Below are 16,782 nucleotides of genomic sequence, written 5' to 3' on the forward strand. Positions count from 1 at the left end.
TCCCTGTATTTTCTTTGATTATTTTTTATGGCTTTAGGATTTTTACGATACTTTTGCACTCATTTAGTTATTTCTTAATTTTCATTTTATTTTTGATACCTGGAGAATTGGGTCAAAAGCCAGACCCAATTCCGGGCCAAACCAGCAATGTGGCTAACTTTTGTAATACATTTTAAGTTCAATTAGTTGCTGATTAGTTTAAGTCAACATTACTTAACCGCACTTAATTTTTACCTGGTCTTGGCTTGGCTGAATGCTTCTCAGCTTAACAAGTTTTAAATATTTTTTGGACCATGTTTCTGGGCCGGTTTCGTAATTGCTTTGCAATTAACACTGCCTTTCATTACATCGACTGGAGATATGCGGGTTCGCCGAGTTCATCAAGAAAGTTCAGGTTAAGCAATTGCCAACTTGCAACTGGAAAACAGACTACCCTCAAGCACGCGCCAATCGATTAGACAACGAGTTGATTAATAGCTGTAGATACAATTTTGTGAGCGCTGAACTGTTGTACAACATTTATATCATTTCCATAAACTACTAAATTTTCTGCTCCATTACGCCAGTTAAATTGTTAGATGCAATAGACTTGTATAGTCATTCCAGTTTAAGATAATCCCTGAAGATTATAAACTATAATTATTAAAAATAATACACATAATTATTTATTTATTTCTTTAAATCAAGATTTATTTTAACAAAGTTCTCTTAAAAATTTAAAATTAAATTTTTAATTTTTTTTATATTTTACTGCAATACACAAATTTTTCAAAGCCTGCACATAAAAATGGTCCAAATGTATTAGGGCCGTTAAATATTGACATTCATTTGTATGTATTTTACGTTAAAATATTCCTCGAACAAACCTGACTTTGTGAAGTTCACCTAAGAACAATAATTGAAAAAGAAATCCCACAAATATTTAAGATCTGAAAATTTTCAGTTAAACCTTAAGTGAATTTAAGTGTTTAGTTTGTATTGCTTATTGTGTCTGGTCAGTTTCAAGCAGCAGACAGTAAACAAATAAAAGTAAATCTGAAAACGGCACAAGCAATCATTCCGGACAATACAATGGAATTACGGGACTTGCCCAAAATTGCAATCAAATGGTTTAATGCGCTTACCGCGCCTCTCGAGCCGCATCCACGCGGCGGCAGCTGCGGAAGTTAGGGCCGCTTTTGGACTCACGTTTCGCTGATTGGACAGTTTGATGTCTAGACTTTTAGCCGACTCTTTCTTCTCAGCCAAGCTTGGCTTTGGAAAGCATTTAAGCAGCTGAAAAATTTTAGTTGAAATTTCTGGCCAATTGAAAGATGAAAGTTTTGTATTGTTTGTGGGGTTTCGTCATACTTTGCAGTTGACATTTATCCGACAGATACTTGAGATTTTTGACTTTGTGCCTTATGGATAAAAACGGTCATGTTATGCGTCATGTTCACTTTGAGTCAACAAAATGAACAGCAACAGATTTAAAATTGCCAGAATGTAAATGTATTTAGAGCACCCACATTTTAAGCCCTTGCTTGTATAAAATACCTTTGCACTTAAATATCAATCAACTTTTGCTGCCCTCATCACATTAATTAAACAAACTTAAGGGGTAACCCGAAAGCATTGCTCAAGTCGAGTCTATTTCCAACTGCGACGTGCCAAGAAATTTAATTAGCGAATAATTTGACAGAAAAGTTCGCACCTCTTTTTGCCCCTGGGCTTTTGGCCGTTCGCTACAAAATGGACCGTCTATTCAAATCAAAATTAAAATCACTCAGGCTGTTGCTTGCGTCCCTTTAAAACGATATTCAAAATCATTTGTCAGTTTGACATTTGCCGCCTTTCCATCTTCTGCACACTAAGGGGATTCCCTGGTGCGGGGACAGTGAAGGGATTGAGGGAGTGTGGGACCAATAAAATGAAATCATTTTAATAAATTACAACATGCAGTACATGAACTCATTTTTTATGTAAGCGACAGCCGCGACATTAACTTTTATGGGTGGACATAACGGCCAACAGTAAATTTGAACCTAACCATAACCGTTACCGCGAGCGTAACCGTAACCGGTTCATGTAACCTCACAAAAAGTCAAAGTGTCAAATAGTTGATGCGATCTGGCGTCGCAACGCTGCAATTTCAACTGCTGGCCATTAAACTGACACCAAAAACCAGATCAAAAACAAGCACAAATCTGAAGAGACGAATAGAAACTGCCGAAACATGACGACAGCGGCTGATGAGATTATCATATGAAGATGCCACAATTCGTTGCACGATACCTACTCATAAATGCAATTTGCCACACTCAAGTTGAGGCTCTTACAAGTTACTCGAGGTGTACGTAAATTGTAGCTAATATCTAACAAAGTTTAAGATATCAAATTTACTACACACAAGTAAACCTGAAGATGGCCATTTGAATAACTCTTATTACCAACAACCGCAACACGCATACCCTGTAATTATCAAATGAGTAAAGGGGGCTTTCATAGTACAATATTCAAATGGGATTTTAAAAATTTACAGAGATATTGATGACAATTGTCTATAACAACTACCGAATGACAGTTTGTTTTTTTATAAGCGTTACTTATAAAATAATTAAAAGGGTATATTGTGTTCGATATAATGTATGTTACAGGGAGAAGGAGGCATCTCCGACCCTATAAAGTATATCTATTCTTGATCAGCATCAACAGCCGAGTCGATATAGCCAGTTCCGTCTGTCCGTCAGTCATTGTGAACGTCTAGATCTCAGAGACTATAAGATATAGAGCAACCAAATTCGGCAAATTTCTATAGACCCCACGCAGATCAAGTTTGTTTGTTGTTTGTTTAAGCCACGCCCCACTCCAAACGACCACACCCACAGTTTTGAAGTAGATACGTTTTTTGGGGTAATTACCGTTGTCTATTATTATTCTCTATTATCGCACTGAATCGCCTGAAGATCGGACAAGTAGAACGGCAGTCATGGCGAATTAATGTTTTCAGAGCATTACAAGTAATTGTTTTTAAAGTACTTTTATGTATATTGAAATAATTAACGGGTATCCTATGGTCGGGATCTTGACTATAGCCTTTTCGACTAGTTTTAAATGTCAACGGATAAATTTCACACAACAAAATTATATATATTTCTAACTATATTTCATACAAAAAATAAATCAATCTAAAATGATTTATATGCCGTTTTTTAGTTAAAAATAATGAACAGATTCGGGAGCATGGCTGATCACTAGGGGCAACTCAGACTTGTCTAGGATATCTTCTAATCGATTCAAAGTTATTGTAGCACATTATTGCTTAGCAACACCAAAATACGTGCAGACTATTAATAGCTGCTCCACTCGACTAATGCGTGTACAACGGTGCGTATCATTAATGAAGTTGATTTACACGCAACCCCAAATGCAGTGTAATGCGGCATCAAATATCCTCGTTGGGGCTCGTTAATGTGCCCCACAAAAACAGAAGCAACTTAATAAAAAAAAATACCAAACATGTCGGTTAAATGAAAACCAAGGACTATTATATCGGATTCAGTGATTTGATTCGATCTCGAACAATGCTGACGTTGACACAAAAAGGGGCAATTTACGAGTGAACTGTTGCCACAGGCTATTGATTTTATTCATATGCCAGCTGTCATTTGCCAGTTCCCAAATTGCCGCATATGCCGCACGATACAGTTACATGTCTCATATGTAAATATGGCTGCCATATCTGCGCGTTTATGCAATAAAAGTTCAGTATTGGCAAATGGTCTGCGCTTATTCCCATCAAAATTCAATCGAACTTCACAGATGATTCGATTATTGGCAAGATGGTCCAATCGTTTATACATCCATGTAGCTTTTTGCATGATGGCATCCATTAGCTGACAAAGTGTCAGCACTCATACACATCGAGCTGATTGACAAATATGTATATAAGCTAACAGTTATGTCGTGCATTCACTGTCTGGCAAACATTCTAAGGTGAACACGTGATGAGCTCATCATAAAACTAAACTGAAACGATGTTTTACATTCAATGGAATCAGCCAGTTATGGCTTATTACATCATTTGATTTTGAAGTATCAAACTTAAAGGTTAGAACAAGCACTTGTTTACTCTACTATGCCGAGTACAGATAACATCTGTTAAACTAGTTGTAGAAATAAGGCCGCCACGTCGAATGGGGGCGTTTCTCATAGGTAAATGATAGTCGCCTCAAGACATCTAATAAGTTATGAACAACACAATCTTTGGGCCAACTCGCAAAGTACTCGAATGGTTACATTTGTTTCTCTGTAGCTCATAATAAAATAAACAAAATACAAGTTTTTCAGATTTAGAATTGTTGTCATAATATTAGGTTCGACTTATGCAACACAAACAATCAGAGTCACAGCCAATGTTCGATCGGTTTAAGGCGTTGATGAAAAAGTTGCACTAGCATTTGCTCTGCGGATTCTCATTTTTAGTTTGATATTGTGAATATATCGTCTCGGATGTTATTGCTCATCAAACGTATCTATATTTTATAGGGTGTGGTCCCGTAGGTCAGCTGTTAGAGTCGCCGACCTATCACATAACAAGAACTACAGTTTGAAAAATAACTGGGCTCGAACCCTGCAATGTTAAAATATTTGTAACTTACCTGTTCTGTTAATTTTTGAAATTGCAGTGATAATGCTTTAAAAAAAACAAAAACATATTAAATAAAAAAAAATATTTTATAGTATCAGAGATGCCTTCTGCTGCCATTTACCATCAGGACAGTAAATCAAACGGAAAGGCTATAGTCGAGATCCGGACTTATTTCAATATATATAAAAGTTCTTTAAGGAAATTACTTGTATGGCTCTGAAAACATAAATTCGCCATAACTGCCGTACTAATTGTCCAATTTTGATACGATTCAGTGGGATAATAGATAATAGAACAGTAATTACCACAAAGAAACGTATTTACTTCAAAACTGTGGATGTGGTCGTTTTTCGCGACTTGCGGGGGCGAAGTGAAACAAACGTGGGGTCTATAGAAATCTGCCGAATTTGGTTGCTATATCTCTTATAATCTCTGAGATCTAGACGCTCACAATGACGGACGGACGGACAGACGGAACTGGCTATATCGACTTGGCTGTTGATGCTGATCAAGAATATATATACTTAATAGGATCGGAGATGACTCCTTCTCCCTGTTACATAAATTCCAACGAACACAATATACCCTGTTACTTATTTTTTAAGTAACGTGCATAATAAAATAATATATTTAGTTATTATATGGCTAGTAACCCTGGCAACACTTAACCATAATCAACAGTACTTAAGAGCGGTTAATAACATAGTTTAACTCTGCTCTCACTTGGTCTTATACATACACGTACTTTAATTGGACACAGTTTCTCCGACCGAGTACACAAAAATTAATTCAAGAGTATTTACTAACAGCGATGTCTTACTCCACATACATTTAAACAACTTTATTATAGTATCTTTTATAAGAAAAAGAAACTGAATATAATATCTACCGCAATAGAAAAACATTTCCGTTTCCTTGCTCTATCGCAGCTACACAAAAATGAGTGACATTAAATCGGCTTTAATTGAGCAAAGTTGCAACACTCACACATATATAAGCATTCACTCATTCATATACGAGCTCGTAATTGAGTAGACACTTTTGAGCTGGGCACCGTTTAGTATTTATTTTGCTTTTTGCACTGTAGAATCAGCTGAGCTCTCTGCCTCTTATTTATGTGCTCATAATTACTGTGCGTAAAGCGAATGTGGCATGCTGGAGGCTAAATGCCACGAATTTAACGCTGCAACGTCAACTCTTTAATGTCCTTAAAGATGCAGCTTGCCTTGGGGCGACTCCTGCTTTGATAAATTAGTTGAGAGTCTCTGCTTTGCTTCCGTTTCGTATAAATAATGTTATTCGTTGTCACCGTTTTAATGGACACGCCACATTGCCACTTGCCACTTGCCGGTTGCCGGTTGCCAGTCTCCAGACCACAATATAAGATTTTGTGCTACGGTGGGTTGATAAGATGCCACCACATGTGTCTGTGGCAGCTCGTAAATCCGCACAGCGAGGAAATGTGTGTGTGGTGGCACATGAGTGTGTCCTTCGGTGCATGAATTTTGAACCACTGAAATGTCAAAGTATCTTTCGGAATGTCAATTGGGGTTGAGGCAGTCATTTGAGCTGCAATTACTTGGCTAACCCTAAAATTAAGGTTTTAATATATTTGTTGTATTCTTGTTCTGCTTACAGATGATTAAGATGATGCTGACTGTTGTCATTGTATTCACCAGCTGCTGGCTTCCCTTCAACATTCTACAGGTGGGTGTCGACACTCAATTGGGACATTAAGCTTGGAATTCTTAATTAATTGAGACATTTGTCCTGTGCATTTTCGTACTCTTGCAGCTGCTGTTAAAGGATGCGGAGTTTGCCATTTGGAAACCACTTCCCTATGTATGGTTCGCATTCCACTGGCTGGCAATGTCACACAGTTGCTACAATCCCATCATCTATTGCTATATGAATGCCCGTTTCCGTGGCGGCTTCCTTCAGATTATGTACCGCGTTCCCGGCCTGCGTCGCTGCTGCTGTTTGCACCGTTATTTGCGCAGCCGTGGTGAGCGCAGCTATGAAGCAACCGGTGAGATGACCTTCAAATACAATCGCCGAAATGGCGATGGTCTAGTCAGGAAACCTAAAATCCGCATTAGGTGCCTCCCTTCTCTCTAGTACAATATTTATTTTGAAAATCTAGTTGTCTTGACGTTGCTAAAAGACAGTTTAGGGCTGCTCACGCATGTCCTTGCGGTAGTGTGTTCCTTAACTGAACGTAGACTACTTGTAATGCCAAAGCATGAAGCACTCTGCACATAAGCAGACTTTCACAAGGCTGGAAATTTCGCAATTATAATAATATGATTTTGATTATAATTAATTATTTTACAAAAAGTCAAGAATCCCGTTTTAAAAAAGCATGTAATTTATGTAACTATATTTATTTTAGAAACAAATCTTTTTTTTTAAGAAAACTATTAATAGTTTGATTCGATTTGCAGCCTTGCATATACACACATACTTAAATTAGCAATCATTTGAACCACTGCATGCGTAGTCACACAAATTACAATATTGTTTAATACGTAGTTCAAGTTAATAATAATTTTATCCAAAATTCCAGAATGTTTTTCATTACATTATAATAATTGCTTTTGTTGTTGAATCTCTCTGTATTCCACTCATCTTAAATGCCTCATCCACATCGATAACTAATATGAAAAGGAACCGAAGATGCATTCCACCTACATCGTGTGAACACCTGCACCACCTACATCAGCACAAGACGAAAGCTGCGCACAAATTCTATGCAAATGGTGAGCAAGCACCTCCACATTCACATTCAAGATAAATCATGCCTATTAATCCATTCAATTAACACTCCTTTAGAGCCAATTTTCATGTGCAGAGACCACTGTCTTGCGGTAGCTTCCGACACCACTCAGGAGCCACAATCAAGATTCCAGCCGCGGAACGCCCACAGTGCGTTTCATTACAACGGAACCAACTCTGTAAGCTCTACGCAGTTCTGAATGTTTGCAGATGAGATGAAACCAAAGATGTGCTGAATCTCCATTGACATAAATAGCTATTCGTCTATCTACTAAGTGTATTGTAAATGTTAACTCAATGTAAATGAATAAAATATGTACATTGAAATTATCCCTAAATAAAAGGTGTTTAGAAATAAAAATGTAATTTGTCAATTGTATCGATTGTTATTATTTGCATAATACATTTTCAAATTTGCTATCCACAACTGAATTCATGATTAATGTGCGTGTGGTGAAATTAAATTTATGCGACGCACAAAAGTATGCACCACTTAATATTAAATTTTCAACATGCATTTAAGTCTAGCCAAAAACTGTTGCATACTTTCATGTGCAAAATGGCCGAAATAGCTTTATAACTTAAATTAAGTAGACCCACTAACACTCTGACAATCACATTTGATTATTGGGCATAAATAATTATTTATAAATAAATAATAAATAAATAATAAAATTAAATAACATGATTATTATAATTTGCTCGCCCAGTAACTATAGCTAAACTCTCAATGTCGGAGTATTTCATCTAAGAGTGAATACAATAGATTCTCTTTTATATGGAGTACAATTTGTCGAAAAATGAATTACAAGCCAAAGTTGTTATTATTAATTATTGATTTCTATTTTTAAATGCACATTGAACTTTTCAAAAATGCAGCTTACGTTCAAAAAATGAAACTTAGCACAAAATGATGACTACGAAAATTCCCTTTATTGGATATTTATAAAAATACCAGCAGAAAACACGTGTAAAATGTAAGTATACTATGTACGTAGAAAAATCACTTGAGTGTTTATATCTCAATTGTTCGTATTCGATTACCATATGCGGCATCTAGGCTGGCCCGGATTCATTGGTGTACCTGAAGCACACTTGAAGGTGCGAGCAAACTCCTCTGAATTTGACAACACACCCTTGAGCCGTATCTGACCAGGGCAATGTGAATCTTCCAATGCAAAACGCGACGCAGCAGGCGTATATGTCTCACACCAAAGATTTCCAAAGGCTATGAAGAACAGCTGCTCATGGGTGTAATGCTCCAGGCCGGGCAGCTTTAGGCGCTCACGACCCATCTCCTTCACGTAGAGTCTGTATGCCAGGTAGGCCTCTCGCATGCCGCCATTGTCCGCAATGTTCTCACCCAAGGTCAGCTCTCCATCAATCTGAAAGCCGGAAAACGTGTACAGATAATTGGCCTGCTCCTGCTACTGTTATCGTTGCAATACTAACATATTCTCCAATATCCGGCAGATAGTAGTGACTGTACTGGTCGACAAAACAATCCGTGCGATTGACGTACTCATTGATTGTCTGGTTGGACCACCACTCCACCATATTTCCAGCCCTGTCGAATCGCCGCCCACTGTCATCGAATCCGTGCGTCAGTTCGTGTCCTAATATCGTACCAATTGAGCCGTAATTTAGGGCTCTAATAAGGATGCGTTGGATGTGAACAATGTAATTTAGTTGCTATTTTAAGAGATAAAAGAGCACAACATGATGTGCAGAGTGCAGGGTGCATGGTGCAGAGTTCAGAGTGTTTTGAGTTGTGACCAGTGCTGTGTCCATTGATTGGGCATCCATACAACTTACTCAAGGCCGAGGTCGTAGAACGGGTACTGCAGTATGGCAATGGGCACCGCTTCAAATGGAAACAACAAACAGATTAAAATGAAGGACAAGTAAGCATACTTCAATCGAGTGTGCTCGACTGTGAGAGACTCGGTATCCCGGTCTCGTGATAAAATTTAGGACGCATTTAAACTTATAGTATTTATGTAACATAAATCTTTAAAAAAAAAATCTCTTTACTAGGTAAAAGTCTGGTGACAAAAGTCTTTAGATGGCCCAATATTTCTGATATCCAATTTTGTGACGAACGATATTTATTTTAAAAATTATAATAATAATTATAAAATAAAACAAGACAATACAGTGGACCGATTGTAACCAAACTTGGTCAGGATGTATAATACCAGCCCAGATGCATGTTCTATCAGTTTGGCTTTGATATCTCAACAAAGAAAAAACTTTTTCATACTAAAACTTCATTTTCGATGTATCGTTCCTATGGCAGCTATATGATATAGTGGTCCAATCCAAAAATAAAAACAAACTTGATCTGCCTTTGGTATTCAGGATCCTACTTACCAAGTTTGAAGTCTCTAGCTCTTATGGTCTCTGAAATCGACGAGTTCGAACAGACGGACAGACAGACGGACATGGCTCAATCGACTCGTCTGTTGATCCTGATCAAGAATATATATACTTTTGGGGGTCTGCCACGCCCCCTTCTGCCTGTTACATACATTCTGCCAAACACATTAAAACCATTTTTGCCCATTTTCAATGGGCTCAGGGTATAAATAGTTCGGCAATTGACATTGCGCAAAAAGGTATTTTTGGATTTAATGAATGCCCTTTTATCGCAATGTGCCCGGTACTCAAGTCGGGCAAATAAAAACAAACATGAGCATGTTATGGATACTTTCTCTTACTTATGGCATTCGATTGAAAAGTATGAAATGCGTTCACATTTGAGGGCGATGTGGCCCAACCAATGGGCTCGGGTTGGTCCATGTCATTGATTCTGCCCAACATTTGCCAGTGCACAAATCCCATAAGGTTCTCCAGATGAGTGCTCGCATTAACCTTAACGCCTTCGTAGTACGCATTAAGAGCCGTCTCATTGGTCAGCCAGGAGGGGAAGCCAATAAAGCTTTTCATTTCGGCCGACTTTTGCATTGTCTGACGCTTGGTTGCCGCATCCATCCATGATGTTGCACGCACCAGACGATCAAACGAACGACGTATATCACTCAGCATGCGCTCCACTCGTGGCAACGTCTCCCTGTAGAATCTCTCATCAGCCAGGACATAGCTGACCGCCATGCCAAATAGTGTATTCACCCCGTGGGCACAATACAGGGATCGGGGTGTGCTGCCCTCGGTACCAATGGCCAGACGCATGTACTCGGAATGCAACAGCCTCATGTCACTCGTCGTATGCAACACCAGCTCCTCGAGCGAACTTAGCCACAGATAGGATTCAATGTGCATCGCGGGGGTCTCCTGCAGATACTCCACAATGCTCTGCAGATAGAATATGTCTGCCTGGCTGGTTATAATAGTGGTATTGCTGGCCTCCTGATTAACTGCTTGCTTTGTTCCCGCCAAAATGAGACTCATGTAACGCGTCCAGATTGGCATTGTCTGTGGTGCAATCTTTTTGTCTGTTTGATTCTGCAGCTGCATCAGTGAAATATATACAATGTCATCCACAGGATTCTTGGAGGGCTTCGTCATGTTCTCCGCCTCTTCTTTCAACTGAAAGCAATCAAATTAATTAACCAGGGATTCAAACTGAAGTTTAGTTGCGAAATTGTATCTAAAAACATAATATCCTCTACCAGAAATTAGTGCCCTGTACTAAAATTTGTTTTTCGACCGAACGGTCGTATGGCAGCTCTATGATATAGCGGACCAATTTGCACCAACTTCAGTCAGGATGTATAAGACGAACTTAAATGCGTACTCTATCAGTTTGGTTAAAATATCCTAAAAAAATACAAAACTTTTATTTACAAAACTTGATTTTCGACTGAGCGTTTCTACGGCAGCTATACGATATAGTGGTCCGATTTGAACCAAATTTGGGCAGGATGAATAATGCCAGCCCATACGTATATTATTTCAGATTGGTCGAGATATCTCAAAAAACCAAGAGCTTTTTAATGGTAAAGCTTTATTTTCAATCTATTTCTATGGCAGCTATAATAGATACAGTCCTTACCATATGAATCTTTCGGGCAACTTTTACAGCTTGTTTCACCAATTCCGTAATGCCGATGGTCGCCTCATCCTGGTTAACATCCGGATCAATATAGATCAGATATTTCTCGAGAACCTTGCGAACATAGAGTACATAGGCGGACATGCCAGAGGTTGTCTGCTTTGAGGCCTCCTCCTCTTCGGTCTCGTGATTGTCGGGATCGTCGTTCTCGTCGACGTTTTGCATGAAGATGGTTCTCTTGTGAATCTTTCGAAGCAACTTATGTGAGTCATCATTATTGCTAAAATGAATAACGAGTTAAGTGTGTCGTATTGAATTCTATGATAAACTCTTACAAAGGAAATGCGGAATCTGATTCTGGTGTGCCCAGAGCAATGCGGTTAAGGGTACGGTTCAGAGGATCGGGAAACACATCAAATCCAATAATGAGATCCAGGCTGAGATGTCGCTTAATAGCCACAATAGTATCCAGCCAGTCAAAGCTTTTATTGGCCATATCATACTTTGAGTTACTGCTCAGGGTAAGATTCAAGGCGGAGGGCAGCAGGAGCAGCTTAAATCGTTGCATATAGTCAACGAGCGGTTCCAGATTGCGCTCATCGAGGAGTTCAGTGTCCATGCATGCCTTGTACATGGTTTTGGCCATGCCCACAGCCTCTGGCTCGCTGCTGCTGATGTTTGACCTGAGGAACTCGCGCAACACTCGCATTATATGCGCCTGACGCTCCCGGAACCAATCATTGGACGTCGCCGAGTCGGGACGTGGATGCTCATCGGCCCAGCGGCCACAGGTGAATTTGTAAAAGTCCTTGCAGGGATCAGTCTGTTCGTCCATGGCGTAGATGAGGCTGGCCGCTGTGCGGATGCACTCCTTGCTACGGCATAAACTATTCGATTTCTTAACTAAATCAAAATTTGGCTTTTAGTTACATTCGAAAATGGAAAAATGTTCAAATCATACTCACAACTTATGCTTATCACTATGATTGTTATCAGCAAAATGATTACCAGCGCCACCAATCCACCCAGGAGAAACTTGTGATAGTAACTGCGACGAAACCTAAAATCAAAGTATACATAACAGTGTATATCTAGTAAAAGTATTTTAAACACATTGCACAAACTTTGACTGCACGCCAATTAGATTGGAGTTTATGGGCTGGTAGGGTAGATGCTTGCTCTGACCACTGTCCGCATGTCCATTGGCACTACCAAAACCAGGACCTGCTAATAGATCACAGATTTTAATTAGCAGCAGTGAAAATTTAATAGGGTCTACATAAATTAAAATAATGCTTTCGTTTTCCTAATTGTTTCACTTATTTTCGATGCATTTAATTGCCCAAAAAATTTAAAAGTGTCGTAGCGGTAACAATTTAAAATAAAACTTTTTTGTCCTCATTAATTGTTTATCTAACTTTCAAATTTAAAGTATTGAACTATATTTGCGAGCTATGATTATTTTTTTACATGCATTCTATTCTCCCAACGCAGCCATTTAATAACAATAATTTGTCTGTTGTTGTCAATTTAGTTGTCCACCGACTTTCCCTCCATTTCTGGTCATATCGCTGCCTAATCTTGATTCATTTACTGACTGTGGCGTCGTTAGACAGGCTCTCCCCTTGTCCATTTTAAATGTCATGCGGGTCACTCTTTTTGTTTGGGTAGGTGGATGGCTATTTACTATTCTGGACAACTGGATATGTGTTCTACAATCGCATTTTTAATGCATTCACCTGTCACATTCAACTGGCTTTTGCGGCAACTGCATAAACCACTGAGTCCTGCAGTTGGTTCAATGCACTGAGAATGTTTTGCGTGTTTAATGGCATTAAACTAATTTCAAAACCTGCCTGATATGTTTACAAATCCCACGAGTGCAAACATAGATTATACATATTAAAGTATATTTAAAGATAGAATACTCATGTGGACATAACATGACATTAAACAGGGAGCTTTTGATAAAAAACAATTAGATGTCTTCTGATCAAGGCAGCTCAGATAGCATATATAAACAAGTGGGAAAGGCTTAAGTCGAGATCCCGACCATAGGATACCCCTTACATTTCTCAAAATATATAAAATTACTTCAAAGGAATTACTACCTAATAAATACCACTGCATACTTTTAGGTGATTGTATTGACATAATAACTATATTAATAACTTTGGTTAGCTATTACTCCTGTTCCACTTGTCCGATCTTTCTGTGGTTAAATGATTTTATAAATAATATAAATTGATAACGTTAACTACCACAAAAGCTGTATTATCTTAAAAACTGTGGATGTGGTGGTTTTTTGCGATTGGCGGGTGCGGAAGAGGGCGTGTCAAAAATTTAAAATAAAGTTGACCTGCGCGGGGTTGATAGAAATCTGTATGCCAAATTTTGTATCTCTATGTCTTATAGTCTCTGAGATCTTGGCGCTCACACGGACGAACAGACGGACCAGGCTGTTGATGCTGATCAAGAATATATATATACTTCATGGGGTCGGAGATGCCTTCTTCTTCCTGTTTCATACATTTTAACGAACACAATATACCCTTTTACTTATTTTTTAAGTCACGGGAATAAAAATATTACTATAAATATAAAAAATGGATTACAAAAATACAAAAATAAATCCAATCGAAGCAATTTATCATTTGAACTTCAATCATTTACATATTATTTAATATATAAATTTCGATTAAATTCAATTCTGTAAATAAATTCAAAAATGTCTGTAATTTTATCAGCTTTTGGTTATAAGCATTACGACCTTGAGGTCAACATTCATGGCTTGGCTGAAGATATACATGAATTAAGCGACCTTATGAAGCAAGTTGTCGAGTATAAGTCAAATGTCGTTGGGCCCTGGGAGACCATTATGGAAATATGGGCAGGCATCGTGTCAATTGTTATCGCCTGTTTTCTAATGTCATATATTTCAAAATGGCGCAAAGGAAAATTCAGGAAAAACACAATAGACAGAATGGAAGAACCAAAAACTGTGCAGAAGGAAATACATATAATTGAGGAGAAAAACGAAAAGTTGGAATCAGATCAAAATTTGAGTAGTTGCGTCCATGATAATAATAATAATAATTACAAAGAGAACCCAATAAAAAATGATGAAAAATTAAACATTTTTCATCAGGATATACAAATAATTGAGATGGAGATAGATGATATAAGGAAAAAACTAGAAACAGATCCATTTGGTATTCGTTCCGATGAAAATAATTCCATACAAAACCCAATAGACAAAAGGGAAAAACCAAAAACTGTGCAAAAAGATATAAAAGTAAATGAGATTGTCACTTATGAGAGTAAGAAAAACATGGTAACAGATTAAAATTATTTTCAATAGAATCCTTAATGGACAAAAAAGAAAATTATAAAACTGTGTAAAAGGATATTCGAGAACAAGTAATATAAATGGAGATCAATCAGAATTAAGAGAATTTGAAAACAGATCAAGCTTCTAATCGTATTGACGAAAATATTCAGCTTTTGATTGTGAAATTGAATGAAATTCACAGAAAGGCAAAAATCGTCATATTGTTGAACATTAAAATTGGTTAAGAACTTTATCAGTATTTGTAATGCCACAGAATGTATAATAACATTGTAACAACGCAGATGAATAATTTCTGGAATCCGTAATTAACTTATGAGTGGTCAGCTTAAGTCGGGGGAGATGATTGCGGTTAATGAATCACGCTCCATTCATAATGAAATGATTATAAAATAAGTTCTAGTAAATTATAAAAGCATTTAAGAAGTATTGATTAAAATAAACAAACTCCAAATTTTACAAATTTAGATTTCTTACCCGGCGTTTGAAGGCGTTGCAAGGGCAGCGGTTGTTGTTGCAGATTCTCATCGAGAAATCCATTGTTGGAACTGCCTGTTGTCCAGATGCGATTACGGGTATTGGGCTCTCCCGCATTCATATTAGAATTTCAATATAGTTAGTTTACCTTGCAAAGTTTACTCATTTTCCATGTGATTTCTCCATATAGCATGTGATTTTTCTTCAGCTTTAAAAGCATTTCAATAAATTCAAATAAATGTTTAGTGCCTTATTAATATGCGTAGGCTGTCGATGAATGTAGTTCACATTTGCACACACGTGTTGCGCATTCAAATGAGAAGTTGCACCAGGTTTTCGAGAGCAACAAAGCTTCTCTACGTGGGCTCGAATTTGTTAATGATTTCCTTTAGCCTTTCCTTTTTATTTAGCCGGTTGCATAATTTCTCATAATGCGAATCAATGAAAATTGAAATAACCCACAACTGCAACATATAATAAACAAAATGAGGACCAGCACTGCCACTTGCAACACAACGACTGAACTCTCGACTGCCGGCGTATTGAAGCCTTATTGCTGTCGACAGAAGGTTTTTATAAGGCAGCTCGACCGAGCGACAGCAACCAAATAACAACAATAACAATAGCGACAACAACAACAAATCAGGCAACCACCATTAACTCCTTTTCCCATGCAAATGTGTTGCGGCAATTACTAGACACCACTCGCCATATGACCAGAGCCAGAGCCATGGCCCAGACCGGTAAACAACAAAAACAATGCCGTTGTCTGACTGTCCTTTATATTATTATACCCTTGCCAGAAATGTGAATCACAACACTTTAGTATAAGCTGGGTAATTGTATGTAAACATATATAAAAATCATTTCTAAATATATGCTAACATTTTTTAAAAACTACTGATATTTGCAAATATCCAATTTCATTTCAAAATTCCCCAATTATAGATATAGAGTATTTGGGCTTTTCGAAGAATAACTTATTCTTTTTTCCCATGCCTAATTGCTGGGAGGGTGGGTGCAAATCAAAACATTACAACAAATACAATGTCCAATTGGAAAAGTCCATTAGATGTGGAACTCAGTAAAAGTCGGTGCGAGGGGTGCCTCAACCATGTAATTGATAAATACCTATAGCGTATATTATATTCTTTGCAGTGTCATGATTAATGGCGTGTTTTACTGCTCGCCTACCACTGCAATTTTGGAAATAAGAAGACAGTAGTAATTAAGTGGCTATTTTATATGCCAGCACATATATGTATTTCTGGAGGTAATCGCATTGTTCGACCTAACTTTGACATAGTTACATACATATTGTAGTGCCAAATCAATAAATATTATTGATTCGAAGAAGGCACGTGGCCCACCAAACAGCGCACCAGGCAACACGGCAAACAAATGGAAATGCAACGAGTTGGGGCAACTGGCATATCGCGCATACGTCTCGTTCTCCAGCGAATAGTGAATACTTGTTGTCACATGTCCCATCGTGAATGTTTACACACACTGAGTGTAATTAGTTTACTTAGCGAG

The 16,782-nt window shown here is 37.9% G+C and overlaps 2 protein-coding genes across 3 annotated transcripts in view; one reads left to right on the forward strand and one right to left on the reverse strand.

Annotated features, from left to right (window-relative positions):
* The window catches only part of LOC117792525 (RYamide receptor), a 67,933-nt gene extending 60,192 nt beyond the window's left edge, over positions 1–7,741 (forward strand). Inside the window, exons 5-8 of one of the 2 annotated variants that reach the window (XM_034632702.1) lie at positions 6,269–6,337; positions 6,425–6,659; positions 7,307–7,389; positions 7,463–7,741. In XM_034632702.1, coding sequence (XP_034488593.1) covers positions 6,269–6,337; positions 6,425–6,659; positions 7,307–7,389; positions 7,463–7,501 — 426 coding nt within the window. In that variant the 3' untranslated portion in view covers positions 7,502–7,741. Of the gene's footprint in view, positions 1–6,268; positions 6,338–6,424; positions 6,660–7,297; positions 7,390–7,462 lie in introns of both variants that reach the window. The other variant, XM_034632701.1, reaches the window with a different exon arrangement.
* Positions 7,742–8,391: 650 nt separating this feature from the next.
* LOC117792327 (endothelin-converting enzyme 2) lies at positions 8,392–15,367 on the reverse strand. The gene is made up of 9 exons (XM_034632404.1): positions 15,214–15,367; positions 12,545–12,647; positions 12,386–12,480; positions 11,756–12,323; positions 11,421–11,700; positions 10,126–10,954; positions 9,221–9,269; positions 8,858–9,056; positions 8,392–8,790 (listed from the first exon to the last, which is right to left on the reverse strand). Exons 1-9 carry the CDS (start codon positions 15,365–15,367, stop codon positions 8,446–8,448), a joined length of 2,622 nt encoding a protein of 873 aa, XP_034488295.1. The 3' UTR covers positions 8,392–8,445.
* Positions 15,368–16,782: the final 1,415 nt, after the last annotated feature.

This window comes from Drosophila innubila (genome assembly GCF_004354385.1).
Source record: "Drosophila innubila isolate TH190305 chromosome 3R unlocalized genomic scaffold, UK_Dinn_1.0 2_E_3R, whole genome shotgun sequence".
Taxonomy (NCBI): Eukaryota; Metazoa; Arthropoda; class Insecta; order Diptera; family Drosophilidae; genus Drosophila; species Drosophila innubila.